The sequence below is a fragment of the Battus philenor genome, unplaced genomic scaffold, assembly GCF_028537555.1.
Source record: "Battus philenor isolate CCGP_79_NKW_IND1 unplaced genomic scaffold, ilBatPhil1.0.hap1 SCAF_16, whole genome shotgun sequence".
Classification (NCBI taxonomy): Eukaryota; Metazoa; Arthropoda; class Insecta; order Lepidoptera; family Papilionidae; genus Battus; species Battus philenor.
The window spans coordinates 6,160,419-6,173,840 of record NW_027181678.1 but is presented as its reverse complement, the minus strand read 5'-3'; the positions used below and the strand labels follow the sequence as shown (position 1 = coordinate 6,173,840).

At 35.4% G+C, this 13,422-nt stretch overlaps 2 protein-coding genes across 7 annotated transcripts in view; one reads left to right on the top strand and one right to left on the bottom strand.

Annotated features, from left to right (window-relative positions):
• The first annotated feature begins 282 nt into the window (after positions 1-282).
• LOC137919394 (p21-activated protein kinase-interacting protein 1-like) lies at positions 283-1,721 on the top strand. The gene is made up of 3 exons (XM_068762458.1): positions 283-437; positions 511-802; positions 945-1,721. Exons 1-3 carry the CDS (start codon positions 369-371, stop codon positions 1,712-1,714), a joined length of 1,131 nt encoding a protein of 376 aa, XP_068618559.1. The 5' UTR covers positions 283-368; the 3' UTR covers positions 1,715-1,721.
• A 1,677-nt stretch (positions 1,722-3,398) lies between these two features.
• Positions 3,399-13,422, bottom strand: part of Spn (Spinophilin) — a 44,534-nt gene continuing 34,510 nt past the window's right edge. For 3 of the 6 annotated variants that reach the window (XM_068762070.1, XM_068762071.1, XM_068762075.1), the window contains 6 exons: positions 12,907-13,123; positions 12,290-12,379; positions 11,958-12,048; positions 10,416-10,673; positions 7,108-7,244; positions 3,399-5,910 (listed from right to left, as the gene is read on the bottom strand). In XM_068762070.1, coding sequence (XP_068618171.1) covers positions 5,674-5,910; positions 7,108-7,244; positions 10,416-10,673; positions 11,958-12,048; positions 12,290-12,379; positions 12,907-13,123 — 1,030 coding nt within the window. In that variant the 3' untranslated portion in view covers positions 3,399-5,673. The remainder of the gene's footprint in view (positions 5,911-7,107; positions 7,245-10,415; positions 10,674-11,957; positions 12,049-12,289; positions 12,380-12,906; positions 13,124-13,422) is intronic. The other 3 variants (XM_068762072.1, XM_068762073.1, XM_068762074.1) reach the window with 3 other exon arrangements.

Genomic DNA, 13,422 nt, shown 5'->3' with positions numbered 1-13,422 from the left:
AAATACGGTGTACGATAATTTGAATTTTTTAATCCTTATTGTGACATTTAATCACTACTTAGTTTTAATTTGGTCTTGTTTAATTAAAATACAAAAATCCTACTTCAGTAGTAAGAAATCAAATCGTGGATTTTTGACGCACCTGTGGAGTTTTCACTAACCCTCCGTTCTATCGGACCTGCTTCATTTATTAAATAGACATAAAAATGGTATTTCCTTTTTTTATTTATATGTTATTATAAATAAAGTGTTACCATTTTTTATAGGAGGTAACATATCTGTCAGTGTCATTTTCCTTACTCCTTGTGCTTGAAGGAGGTTATGTTGTTGATCGTTTTTAGTGGAATTAATTTTATATCAAACGTACGATGGACGAACTAGTCATAGGTACCTACGAAGGATTTTTACTTGGATACTCATTACGCACAGAAGATAATGTAAGCAATGAAAACCTTTGTAAATTACGACAAGTTATAGATATATTTTGTAATAAATGTTTTATTTTTTCAGATAAAAAGGCTAAAACAAACGTTTGCAACACATTCACATACAGCATCAGTACGATGTATTTCAATTGCTGGGAAATTTCTCGCCTCTGGAGGTACTGATGACAAGGTTGTTGTTATAGATTTAAAGACTCGTAAAGAACATACAGTTTTAATGAACCATGACGGAACAATAAATGCTGTAGCATTTACCAACAGCGGCACACATTTATTAACTGGCAGTGACGATGGTTCAATTATTGTTACTCGGACAGGAAATTGGCAAGTTGAAAAAATATGGAAAAAAGCGCATGGAGGTAAAGTGTAAATTTTTTTATAATAGAATTAACTTTGTTCATATGTCTCTAACGCAAACACGTTTAATTGATATGCATTATTGATATGTTTGACTACTACAAAAGTTTGGGTATACCACTGAACATTCTTTTTTATTTTTAGGTCAACCAGTAACCGCTATAACTGTTCATCCATCTGATAAAATGGCGCTCAGCGTAGGTGGCGATAAAACTTTGAGAACTTGGAATTTGATTAAAGGAAGGCCTGCCTTTACCATCAATCTCTCAAGTAAAGGGGTCACAATGCCAACAGAAATAAAATTTTCACCAGGAGGTGACAGATTTTCACTATTATCTCAGCAAACTATTGATGTTTGGACGATTAGTAAAGCAGGCATTGAAAAAAGAATATCATGCAATTCCAAACCAACAGCAGTGCAATGGATAAGTGACGAAAGAATTTATGTTGGTTTAGAGAATGGGAACATTATAACTCTGAATATATCTGATAGTCAAGCCCACACATATCAAGCACATAAGCAAAGGGTTAAATGTTTGCATTATGAAAACAATAATCTTTACTCAGCATCTAGTTCAGGAGAACTAAAGACATGGTCAGTTGAAGATAACAATTTACATGAAATATGCAAAAATAATGCTTCCTGCAGAGTCACTTGTATGACGTTGAATAAACAAAACCATCTTGTGAAAAAAGAAGAATCTGATGAAGAAAGTATTGAAAATCCTGTAACTAATGATGGAGAAAGTGATGATTCAGAAATTATAGACAACAAATTGCCAATGAAGCGGAAACCAGGTGCATTTGTCACCATATCTTATGGTGATGAAAAGCAAAACACATCTTCAACTACTCCACCAGCGAAAAAGTTGAGGAAAAAGAAACGTAATAAGAAATTTGCAAATAAAAATTGAGAAATTTTAAATGTCTTTTATTTTTATTTTCTACTGACCTTTTTGAAAATCTGAAGGTTGTTGAATATGTTAGAAATATAAAATAAACAACTTTGAATTTGTAAATTTTATTATAAGGTACAAAGCAATTGTATTTTTTAATTAAATGAATGAATAGATTGGTACCTAAACATACTCTGACTAAAATTTGTCATACAAAAAATATATATAACGAAATTATCGAGATGACCCTTTCATATAGAAAAAATACAATTTACCATGAAGTGGTATTAAGAAATCGTCTACAATGTTTTTACCGGGTTGAAAAAGTAAGTTACCAACACAAAATAGTATATACACGATGTGTTACTATATTTACATATAAATACGTCATTTATTTTTTGTGGAAACTATTGAATTTGGATAAAGTCCATCCATCAATTGACTGCAAAAAAACTACAAATTCACCCTTTTTTTTTTGCTTTTACAGCGATAGCCAATCAGTCTGTATATACCTACCTAACGCGCAGCATAGTAGTACATCTTTATGCTTCAAACTGCCACACTGCAAGCTGAATATAAATAGCACAATTGTTAACCCGCCAGCCCTAACCGACGGCATGCTTTGAGCAAACAGAGATTAACCGTCCTGCCGAGTAGAGGTTATTTATCGTAAATGAAATAAAACACTATTGTGTGTAAGTGTAAGCCGAAAGGCTGGTATATAGGGAATGCTTGTATGGACAAAATAATAAGCTAATAAGGCTATTTATACACCCACGGAAATAATATCATAAAGGGTCCCGACAGTCTCGCAGTGCTATGACAATGTAGCTGCAACCTTTGAATAAAAAGTTATCGCCTGATTGTTCACCCGTGGGTCCCGTGCTGCTTATAAGACATCGCATAATCACAACCAGCGAGACTCGCTTCTCACGAAATCAAGTATCAGCATCATCACAACTGAAGAACAGCACGTCAAGCCGCTCATTTCCATCTTCAACAAGATCAACAGCCACACCAAACTTCCTCTACACAAATCTACTCTTGAATCCGTTTCAATCCGGTTTCCGCCCAGTCACAGTATACTACCTGCTTAATTCATGTTACGTAAAACATCAGATCAGGCATGGAAAGGGAGAAGTTAACTGTGTTAGTATTACTTGATTTCAGCAATGCTTTTAACACTTAATTTTGACGTTTAACTCTCCATTCTCCGGTCCCTTATACCTACCCGCTGGTCTGATCGTGTCAAATCAATTACTGGCCTCTCAATTACTAATCTTCATCACAGATCATGTGTTTAGTTATTTTTGTACCCCCGTAGCATGGATATGTAGCCGCATTTCCATGTTACAATAATCCATGAGAACTAGGCCATGTTTTTCTCCTTCATCAAAGTTTTTTCCCCCTCTTAGACACACAGATTAATTTCTAAAAATGTGTGCAGTTATTGAATAAATCTATATGTAAATACATTTATTTTAAAAAATTATGTTCTGTTATAATCATTTCTCATAACTATGATAGTAATATGATAGAAGTGACTTGCAAGCTGTAATAAATAAATGGAAGAGTCTTAGGTCCCAAAAAGTTGGTGACAAAAATGATTCCCTGGAGTAATTTGCCACATTGATATAGATGCAGATGAAAAGAAGAAAAACTCTGGTATCATGACTGTAGATTATATTTTCATCACCTCACAAAATGTAAACAACATTAAACATTTCTTGAAAAGGAAAAAACTACGCGGTGTACACTTTGGTTTCTTTATTAATAAATAATATACTTTTCATTAAAACACACAAAAATACATAAATAATAAGTTGTAAGTTGATAATAAATTAATTTGGTCCCAAAATAAATATTTAAATAATTTAAGGAAAAAGAAAAAAAATCAACAATGTTTAAAGTACTCGTCAATTTTGGCAATTGTTAATGGACTTACTTATATTTATGTTAAATCTTAATTGAAATATATATTCTAAATGTACAGAGTACATTCAGTCAAACAGTAATTTCAAGCACACTAACTGTCCCAGTTCTGACCACTTCAGACCACATTCACATGGTTACACTAGCTACAGAACCAAACATACAAATACACATAATAACACGTAGGTAGATAAAATCTATGCATTTACCTAAGGAAACTATAAAAGCTAAATCATCAAAAATCACACATAGAATACATCGAGTGTCGTTACTGGAATGTTAAACAATAGAAAACGAAACTGGCAATCATATAGATTTATTGCATAAATACTGAGTCCTCAGGGTAAATATATTTATATTTCGGTACGTTTATGATGAGATCACATGATTTTTATGAATGTTTTACTGTACTGTGTGTACTGTACAAATAAAACTTTCCCGATATAAATCACCGACAGGTAATATATTGGCATCCATTAGTGTTCAGTTATGTTATTATACTAAGTACAATTTGTGCAATAAAATCGATAAATAAATGCCAAGATTACTAAACTCTGCCTTTGATTACAGACTATGTATCTAGATTACGCAACCATGCAGTCCATATCAATATAATAAAGTGAACAACTATTACATTAATATATATTATCAATTCAAAATTTCTAAGAAAATGCTAAAGTAAGTCGTTTAATTTCAGCTTATAAATTGATCTTATGACTAGATTGAGCCAGTATTTTTCAGACAGTCAATTATCTCGTATCGCAATATCATCGAAGAAAAATCTGACACAATAATTACGAAATGTAGGAACGACGAAGAACATTTACATTGTTACGCAAGGAACGCGACTGTAGCAAGTTGTGTCGACAAACATTTATAAGTTTCAAATCCCTTAAAATAATTCACTAAATTTCGTTAAACATTTTCGTTCCTTCGTTCGAAGCAGCAAAAAATCACTCAATGCTTTAAGCTACAGGTCAGATGGCACTCGTATCGTTATCAGACACAGCTAGTAGGTTCTACTCTCCGTACGTGTTTCGTAGGTTCAGTCACGGACACTCTTAAGATAGCACAGGTTATGTCCAAAATCGATCTAGAGATAATTAAAAAAAAACAGTCTCACTTCTCACCAAACCTAATCTTAAAATAGTCAAAGCGAAGTTGGAATTTACACTTAACTAATTGAATACAAGCCTTATTAGCCGGGATTGTTACAGGTACTTTTTACAGAAGTCGTAAGATGTTTTTTTACGAATTTATAATTTTCGATAAAACAGCCTCTACATGACCACCATTCACAAAACTTAATTTACGAAATTTATAATTTTTATGCATAAAAATATGTGACAATTTTAAACAATTTATCTGTAAATGACTATTACATAAACAATAAAATGGCAAGAAAATAATTACGGGGATATACAAAGACATATCAGGTGGAAATATTTGAAAACAAAATTTATTCAAGCAAAATAGGTTTTGGCAAATCTGTAATTAGCAAAATGTAAAAAGAGGAAAATAGAAGAGCAATTGGTACACAAGTTAATCTGTACATTTCATCAACTTCATTGTCAATTGTCGAGCAATTACGAGAAAGGAATTAATGAATCAAGATTTATAACATATGTATATAAATATCAGACATATCTCTAATTCGGAATAATTAAAAAAGAGTTATTCTTAGTAACGTGTCATTACATGTTTTAAAATGGTTCACATAATCATGTGAATCCATCTTTGGTGCATACTAGCGCTTTCGTAGTTTTTTCTGGTAAGTCTATACAAAAACTGCTGAACAACACATCGCTATCTTTGGGAAATCGATTGCATTTACATCAAATTCATACTTATTCACATACATAAGAACGCCTTGTAAGTGGTGCGTTCTACAAAATAGTAGGTCAATACTTTCATATTACCAGAAATTCTAACGTACTACCACCTTCGTTATTAAGATGAACAATCCAATGTTATTTAATTTAGTTTGCAAATGGTGTCATATTCGTCCAAAATATAAAAATTTTGAGTGTCTGAAGTCATGTTGTTTACTTCTTTTTGGCTTTTTTTTCGGCTTTCTTGAGTGCCTTGAGGTGTTTGTCGTGTGCAGCCCGTAGTTCCTTTAGACGTCGCTTCATACGACGACGATGGTCACTGCCCAGTCCCAATAGCTTGAGGTCTGCGGAACTGAGCGCTAACAGCAGCGCGCCGTCAACGCCTCGCGCTGCAAACGCCCCTGCGTGACGCTCCAGACCCTCACCGAGCCCCGACACCCACTGCCATACCTGAGTAAGTAATATTGACCAAATATCAATATTTATTTAGTATATTCATCATAGCTTTGGAATATATTCCTAGCTTATTAACTAGAAAGATAAGCGATTCTGAATATGTTAGAGATAAAACATCTTAGTGGTCTTTGAGAACGGAGGGATCATTAACCAAATCAAAATTATTACAAAACATTTTTATTTAAAAAAAACTTTGGAGACGATTGTCTCTAAGTGTTTCTATGGCTGATCACACTGCTGTGAGCAGGGGGAGAATCTAATGATCTGTTAAATGTTCATCGTCATTAGGTTAATCATTAAGGTATCGTTGATTGTTTGATTTTAAGTTAATAGTCTGTACAAATTCCCAACGGAGTTTCCGGGGTCCTTAATTCCGCGCAGCGGACGACTACCTGCGATACAGGCTTACAGTATGTAGGAACTCTAGTATCCTTCGCCCAAAGTACATCCAAATTTTGTACATTCAGTGTTGAACACCCAGATTTTCCACCGAAATGATAAAAAATAGCCCAGTACGTAAAACAACAAGCAGTACAGAAAATGAAAGAATACACGAACTATGTTTTTGTCTGTTGAGCAATAAATGCAACCATTATTGAAAATTCCACAGCGCTAATTTTTTACTACTTCGGGAGAATGTTCTTATTTTAAACATTGCCGATCATAATATGTCATGAAACGTCATGTCATATTCTATTGTCAACTGAAAATTCGCGTCGTCTCCCTTAACAAAACTCAAGGAGCTGCCCACAAATTCAACGCGTGAATATTTGACTTGGTCTGTGAGTGCTTTTAGATGAACCAAAAATGTTGGATTTTTTATTGCAAAGAAAGGGAATTTACTCCATGCGCTTGCGAAGCGTCCACAACTCTGTATATGACGTTGTGTTTTAAAATAATTTCATAATTGTCTACTACGGTGTTATAACTTTTTACCAACTATCATCAACGCCGTTTTTTTCGTTTTTATTTCATTTGCAATTATAATGAATATAATCCGACGTTCATTCCGACATCGAAGATGTCCGTCATGTTTGACTCTTCAAAGCAAAGGAACGCTTTTGCAAGCATGTTGGTGGAGACGTTTATTAAAGCAAATATTATGCCAGACATTTGTAGCGTATTGTGTAGATTTAGCGGATGATGAAGTGCTTTGGCGACGAGTATTTAATCCCGCATTGCATACAATACCTGCTGCTTGCTCCACTGGCTGACCGGCTGCGCGGGGAGGGCGGAGGGCGGGGGCGAGAGGCTGGCTTCGGAGACGGCCGCAGACAGCGGCTGCCACGGCACCTCGCCGCCGACTACACAAGCCGGAGCTTTCTTCACTACAACCACACCCGCAGCCTTCACTCGCTATTCGCTCTTGCCTTACTCGGCAAGCGCTATAGCATCTTTCTTGGCAAATATTCATCAATATCTTAACCAAGACTGACGTTATAGAGTACACCGAGTCTAAGAGATAGTTATTGGCAGCGGAATACGACCTTTGTTCAGTTATTCAATATGTTATAGTGTAACGTTGCAGATTAACGTCCCATAAATCTTAGTTAAAATTTTAACCAAAAAATATAATCACGAGAAACGTCTCATAAATCGCAATACAGCAAAAAATTGTTCAACCCTTAGCGGGTAACGGTATATCTCAAGTGGCGTGGGGTCGTGGGAGCGTGCTATTGGTTTAACGGATCTTTGTTTTTATAACAAAAATTCCTATGCGCCCGCGCACCAGCGACAGGAGTTCAGATTTGCCAGGAGAAGGATCCAGGCCTCGGTCGCGTTCACTAGCTAGGTGTCGTCTCACGCACCGACGCACACTCTTTGTGTCGGTTGCGTTCACCAGCTATGTGTCTTCATACGCGCCGGGGCCAATTAGAATTTACGTTATAAATTCACGCCTTGGTCCTATTCATTCTCCGGGCATCATTTAGTTCACGCCACAACCTTTACATCGTCTCGCACCCCAAGGGGTAAGTGTTGAACAAATATTATGAAGACATCATTATTAACTAGCGTTTATCTATAAGTTAGAGCTCAACATTTTGTCTGTGTCCATAGTTCCATCATTATGTATTCATTATTAATTTTTAATTTGTTTATTTGTTTATCTCTCGAATTCTTGTTTTACATGCTTTACATTTTGTAACTCCGTTCTGACAGTAAACAATCACATCAACTGCTTTCGGCTTCTTCCCTTCCTTCGTCGCAAGCCATCTCGGGGTTTACTGTCAGCGGAGCAAATTGTACATATACTTATATATGTATATCATAACTGTGACATTTATTCACAGGTGCGAGTTTAATGCTTCGAGTTTTATACTGCGAGTTTTACACTGCAAGTTTTATACTGCGAGTTTTACACTGCAAGTTTTATACTGCAAGTTTTACACTGCAAGTTTTATACTGCGAGTTTTACACTGCAAGTTTTATACTGCGAGTTTTACACTGCAAGTTTTATACTGCGAGTTTTACACTGCAAGTTTTATACTGCGAGTTTTAGACTCCAAGTTTTATGCTGCAAAGTTTACACAGCGACTTTGATACTGCGAGTTTTAGACTCCAAGTTTTATGCTGCAAAGTTTACACAGCGACTTTGATACTGCGAGTTTCAGACTCCAAGTTTTATGCTGCAAAGTTTATACTACAAGTTTTAGACTACAAGTTTTACACTGCAAGTTTTACACTGCAAGTTTTACACCGTTGAAATAATATCACCGTACACCGGAACCGACACATACTGCAACCTACCGGCGCTCCCTGCTTTCGACTTGCTGCCGCCTGACCAGTCCTGGGAGATCGTGCAGCTGCCTACCACCACCATCAGGGGAGTACCGAACTGCGGTGCAAAATTAGACCAGGCCTTCTGCCCACTACCCTTAGATAATTAAACACATATGTATTTTTCTTTGTGTGCGTTTTTTAATGCCAACTACCTATTTTCATTAAATAAATACATTTTCTCTTCTTAAAACGGCACAATAGAGAAATCCCAAATTAGTTTTAACTTTAAGAATGTTATAAATTAATATTTTATGAAATTAGCTTAAAATCGTTTGATAGTTAAAAGAAGTTTAATACGGGGCTTATTAAACTTAATACGTAATAAGAATCGTCATGTAGAAAACAATGTTGATAATTTTTTTTTATCAATTTAAAAGATTTGATAACTTTTCTTTACAGCATAAATTTAATGAAACATTAGGACTGGATATTATTAACCTATTCATAGATAAGTGTTCATTTGAAAATTTAAGTAACAATAACTTTTTCTTAAAAACGTATATTTTCGATTTTAAAATAACAAATATGATTATAATTATCTCAAGTGACATTCCGCTGCCAAAATTGGCTGAACTAGATGTAAATACTACTTTTGCAAGTGAAAACTGGTGTTTTATTGTATTCATAAACTACGGGTTACACACACTATTTTAACTAAAATGAGCAGCGCTAGATTATCTGGCTTTAAAAATGGACAATGAGTTCATTTATCCTGAAAAATACATAAAATATTTAAAAACACTTGGTGAGTTTTATCTCATTACATCCAATGAAACTAAGAATAGGCAACAAACGATTGTTATCATTGAAAATAAAATAATCATACGATTCCCAACATAAAAGTCAATGACACATAAAACCACCACCAAAATAAAAAGCTTTCTACGCAGAAACATAAAAAGCAATCACAAAATGAAATTACGCGACATTAATGTGCTACCGCTCAATTATTTCAATTTTGTCTGTGGACAATATTGAAATTATGGGATGAACAATGGTAACAATTAAAGATAAAATAAATTAACCAATTGCATCCTACAGAGTTTAAAATACTTCAACTTTTACTTTAGCATCACATTTACTGAAAATTGGAAACACGATAATTAATGTTCATCAGTATAATTGTGGCGCTTTAATCCACACTGTCATAATCAAGTGAAATGGCCATTTGATTATAGTATCTAAGAAATAAAACAGAAATATATAAATTTTAACATTTAAGAACACCGCTAATTGTCCTATAAGTTGTTGTGACATACCAAAGAAAACAAATGGCATATTTTCGGATATTGTTCGAAGAATACAGTATTATCAAGTAAAGATTTACCAACACTTACTCACTTATGTAAGTTCATTAGCTTCAAATTTTTTCATTTTCAATTGTATTTAACAACGTTTTCGTAAGTATTTCAGTAGATTTTAAATAAATCAACATGTTTCAGGATATGTAAAACAAAATATTTTGGAAATTATTTCACTCAATACATACCATAATTTAATTAAATGTAAGAATAATATAAGCACGATAAATCAAACCTGCAGAATCAAAACTGCACTCTGTTTTTTATGAAGCATACATATAAAAGAATACTGTCTGACAGTTTGAAAAGGTATTCATGACATGGTAATGATTGTAATAAAGATGATAAGGTTTCATATGCAAGGGTAAAACTAACTTTTAATATTTCTACGTTTGTGTGTTTCAGTTAGGTACGAACCTCGTGCGTTAGCCTCGCTGACGGCTTGTCGAATCTCATCGACAAGCTCGTTGGTGAGTTGCACAGGGTCTGGATGCTGCGAGGAGTGTGCTCCGTGAGTGGCGTGGCCCCCGTGGGATGTATGGGTGGCGTGCGGCACGTGGGCGGCGTGTGCCGCGTGCGTGACGTGGGTCACGTGTGAATCGGGCGCACCCGCAAGGCGACGCTCTCGCTCGGCCAGCACCTGCTTCAGCTGCTCTGCCAGCGACGCCGGCGGACCTATCCGTACCGCACTACTCAACTATCGTCTCTATATATTTTCCATTTAATACTTAACTACTAGTTGACTCATCCCGATGGTCACTCATTATACCTTACCTTTGTATGGAAAAACATCAGCAAAAAATAAATTGATGATATCTTATTTGGCCACTTTTAACCACCTCGGTAGAGCAGTAGTCAGTATGTATGTCTCAAGTATCTGTCTGGCTTGGATTAACTATTGTATATATTACTGATCTTTACTTAAAACTTCACACAGTAATGTTTTTCTTGCTATAGAAATTTCATGCATCTCTAAGTTAACCTCACTGGAAATAATCATCTTCTGTATTGCAGACTTCTGGTAAGATTATTGTTTCTCCTGTTCATATTATTTAAACCAATTTTTAACTTATACATGTTTTGGTTTGCCCTTTTTCATAATACTTAGTTAAACTATGTCCATTGTGTAACATACTTCACCCCTCAATTACAGTCTTTAATTTTTTTTATATATATTTATTTTTTTAATCCATAAGTGCTGATTTTCTGTGATCTCAACATTTAACAACATACACCTAGAAAAATCAAACTCATTGTATTGTGTATTAACGTCTTTGCTTTTCAACTTCATGAGTTAATAGTAAACAAAGTTGCTTCTTCTAATTTACAAGACCATATCTGAGGACGATTATCTTCTCTCCAGCAGTATGCAAACTTTGTCTTCTTTATTGCAGATGTGAGGTATACTTTTATCTTTACATGGACTCTTTCTCGTCTTTAAGTCTTGTTCTTTCGTTTTGTGTTATTATTTTGTATAACTTATAGAAAGAATTTTATAACTTAATAAGATATTTCATTTTTAATAACCTCATCTCTCTATCCTAATAACTACAGACAATAATACGCCGTCTAATATGTGTACTGCTTAACTAAACTTTTTATAATTTTCATGAAAACTTGAAGAAAGGTGTCAATGTCGATTACAAATAATCTCAATTGAATAATGATAAATAGACATTTTGCTTAAACACATTGATTCCCCAAAGCACTCTGCGTGATATATAAGTTAAATAAAGCAATATTAATCACAATTCATAAACGCTAAAATCTTTTTTTTTTCTTTTAATTACTAATTTTAAATATAACTATATTTTTAAATGAAAGGTGGAATTCTGTAAAAAGATTTTAACGAGCAATCCTACATATTGATATGGAAGCTGTAACACTGCGTGTCTATAAATATGGCCCGAGGGCATTATGAACACAACACTAGATGGCATGTGCATAGTCCCAAGCTACCTGAGAGTGGGTGGTGCCTGTGATCTCGCGAGTACACGGCGTCGTCGGTCGTGCTGCCGATCGAGCTACCGCAGCTCTGTCGCGTGTCTCTCTGCAACATAAACTATTACTTTGAAGACGAATACCATTGTTCAAAAAACATTTTGAACAGGATATAAAAAAGTATAGTGCTAACAAAACCGCTATTTGTTGTTAGTGACTTACGATATTTTTGTGATAACTAGACAATGATACAATGAGTATCCCTGTAATTTCCTTTTTCCACAAATTTTAAAACAATTTTAACAGAATTATTAACATTAAATGGATGTATAGATAGTGAATAGCCTCACCGTTGCGTGACTTGAATGCGGAGGGCCTGATGTTGACTCGCTCAACGACTCGTCTGCAGAATCATTGTATGAATCATCCAATCCATCATACTGTAATAAAATTAATAACATTTTAGTATTAATATCAACATAGACGTGGGATAAACACGTGTATGTCTTTATTTGTTTGTAGCTGTAATGGACCATAATAACTTTTGTTTTCTATATAACTTCTAAAACTCAATAAGTATAACTCCATGACTTGGTTCAAGCAGAACGGAGCCACATGTCACATATCTAATGCCTGCATGGAGGTTACACGAAAAATGTTTCTGAATAAAGCCATATCGAAGAGGAGTGATATTGAGTTGCCACTACGAAATCATGACTTGTCACCTTGTGATTCTCAATGGCTACATCTCAAGACCCGAGTTCTCAACACACTTCCGCCCACCACGATGCAACGTAATGCACGCACGAGTATTAAAACTCGTTCAAATGCAACTAATAATTTCCGGTACTGCTGAGTACTTCGCCCGTGAAGCGACACAGTGCGGACCCGTAACAAAATTTTCTATTTGATATGTATTCCGTCCCGTTGGAATGCTCCAATGCGATCTATATTTACGCAAGCATACCGAGCTGGCGTTGCTGAGCGAGTGCGGTGAGTGCGGGGCGTGGGGGCGGTGGCGCGCGAGGTCGGTTCGCGCTCGGTGCGCCGACGTGTCAAGCAGGACGCCGCGCGGCACTGCTGCGTCCAGCTCGCGCGACGCCCCGCACCCGCTCGACGCGGTGTCGCTCGTGCCGCCCGTGGCCCCCGCCGAACTTCCACTGCGCGTCGTTCCGCTGCCTACACTGTAACCATAAAGTAAAGCGAACTTCGATAAACGATTCTTAGTAAAATTTCTAAATTTAAAATGTGCCTAGGTCTATCCTAAAACAAATTCCTTTGTCAAGAATCCCGTTAAGATTTTTTTATACTAATGTTACATACAGAAGCTATCCTTAATATCAGTCAATTATTAAAAGCCATCAGACGCATGGTTTATATAAAAAGAATTTTTTGTCATGTAACAGGACTGAACTATGGCTGTAAAAAGTCATTAATAGTTTATTATATACATTAACACAATATAATCATTAAGCTGTGAGTG

Excerpts from the sequence above, each read along its gene's own strand:
- LOC137919394 (XM_068762458.1), top strand. The coding sequence starts at position 369 with ATGGACGAACTAGTCATAGGTACCTACGAAGGATTTTTACTTGGATAC. Across the intron at positions 438-510 it reads CATTACGCACAGAAGATAAT|ATAAAAAGGCTAAAACAAAC; the intron begins GTAAGCAATGAA and ends TTATTTTTTCAG. Across the intron at positions 803-944 it reads ATGGAAAAAAGCGCATGGAG|GTCAACCAGTAACCGCTATA; the intron begins GTAAAGTGTAAA and ends TTTTATTTTTAG.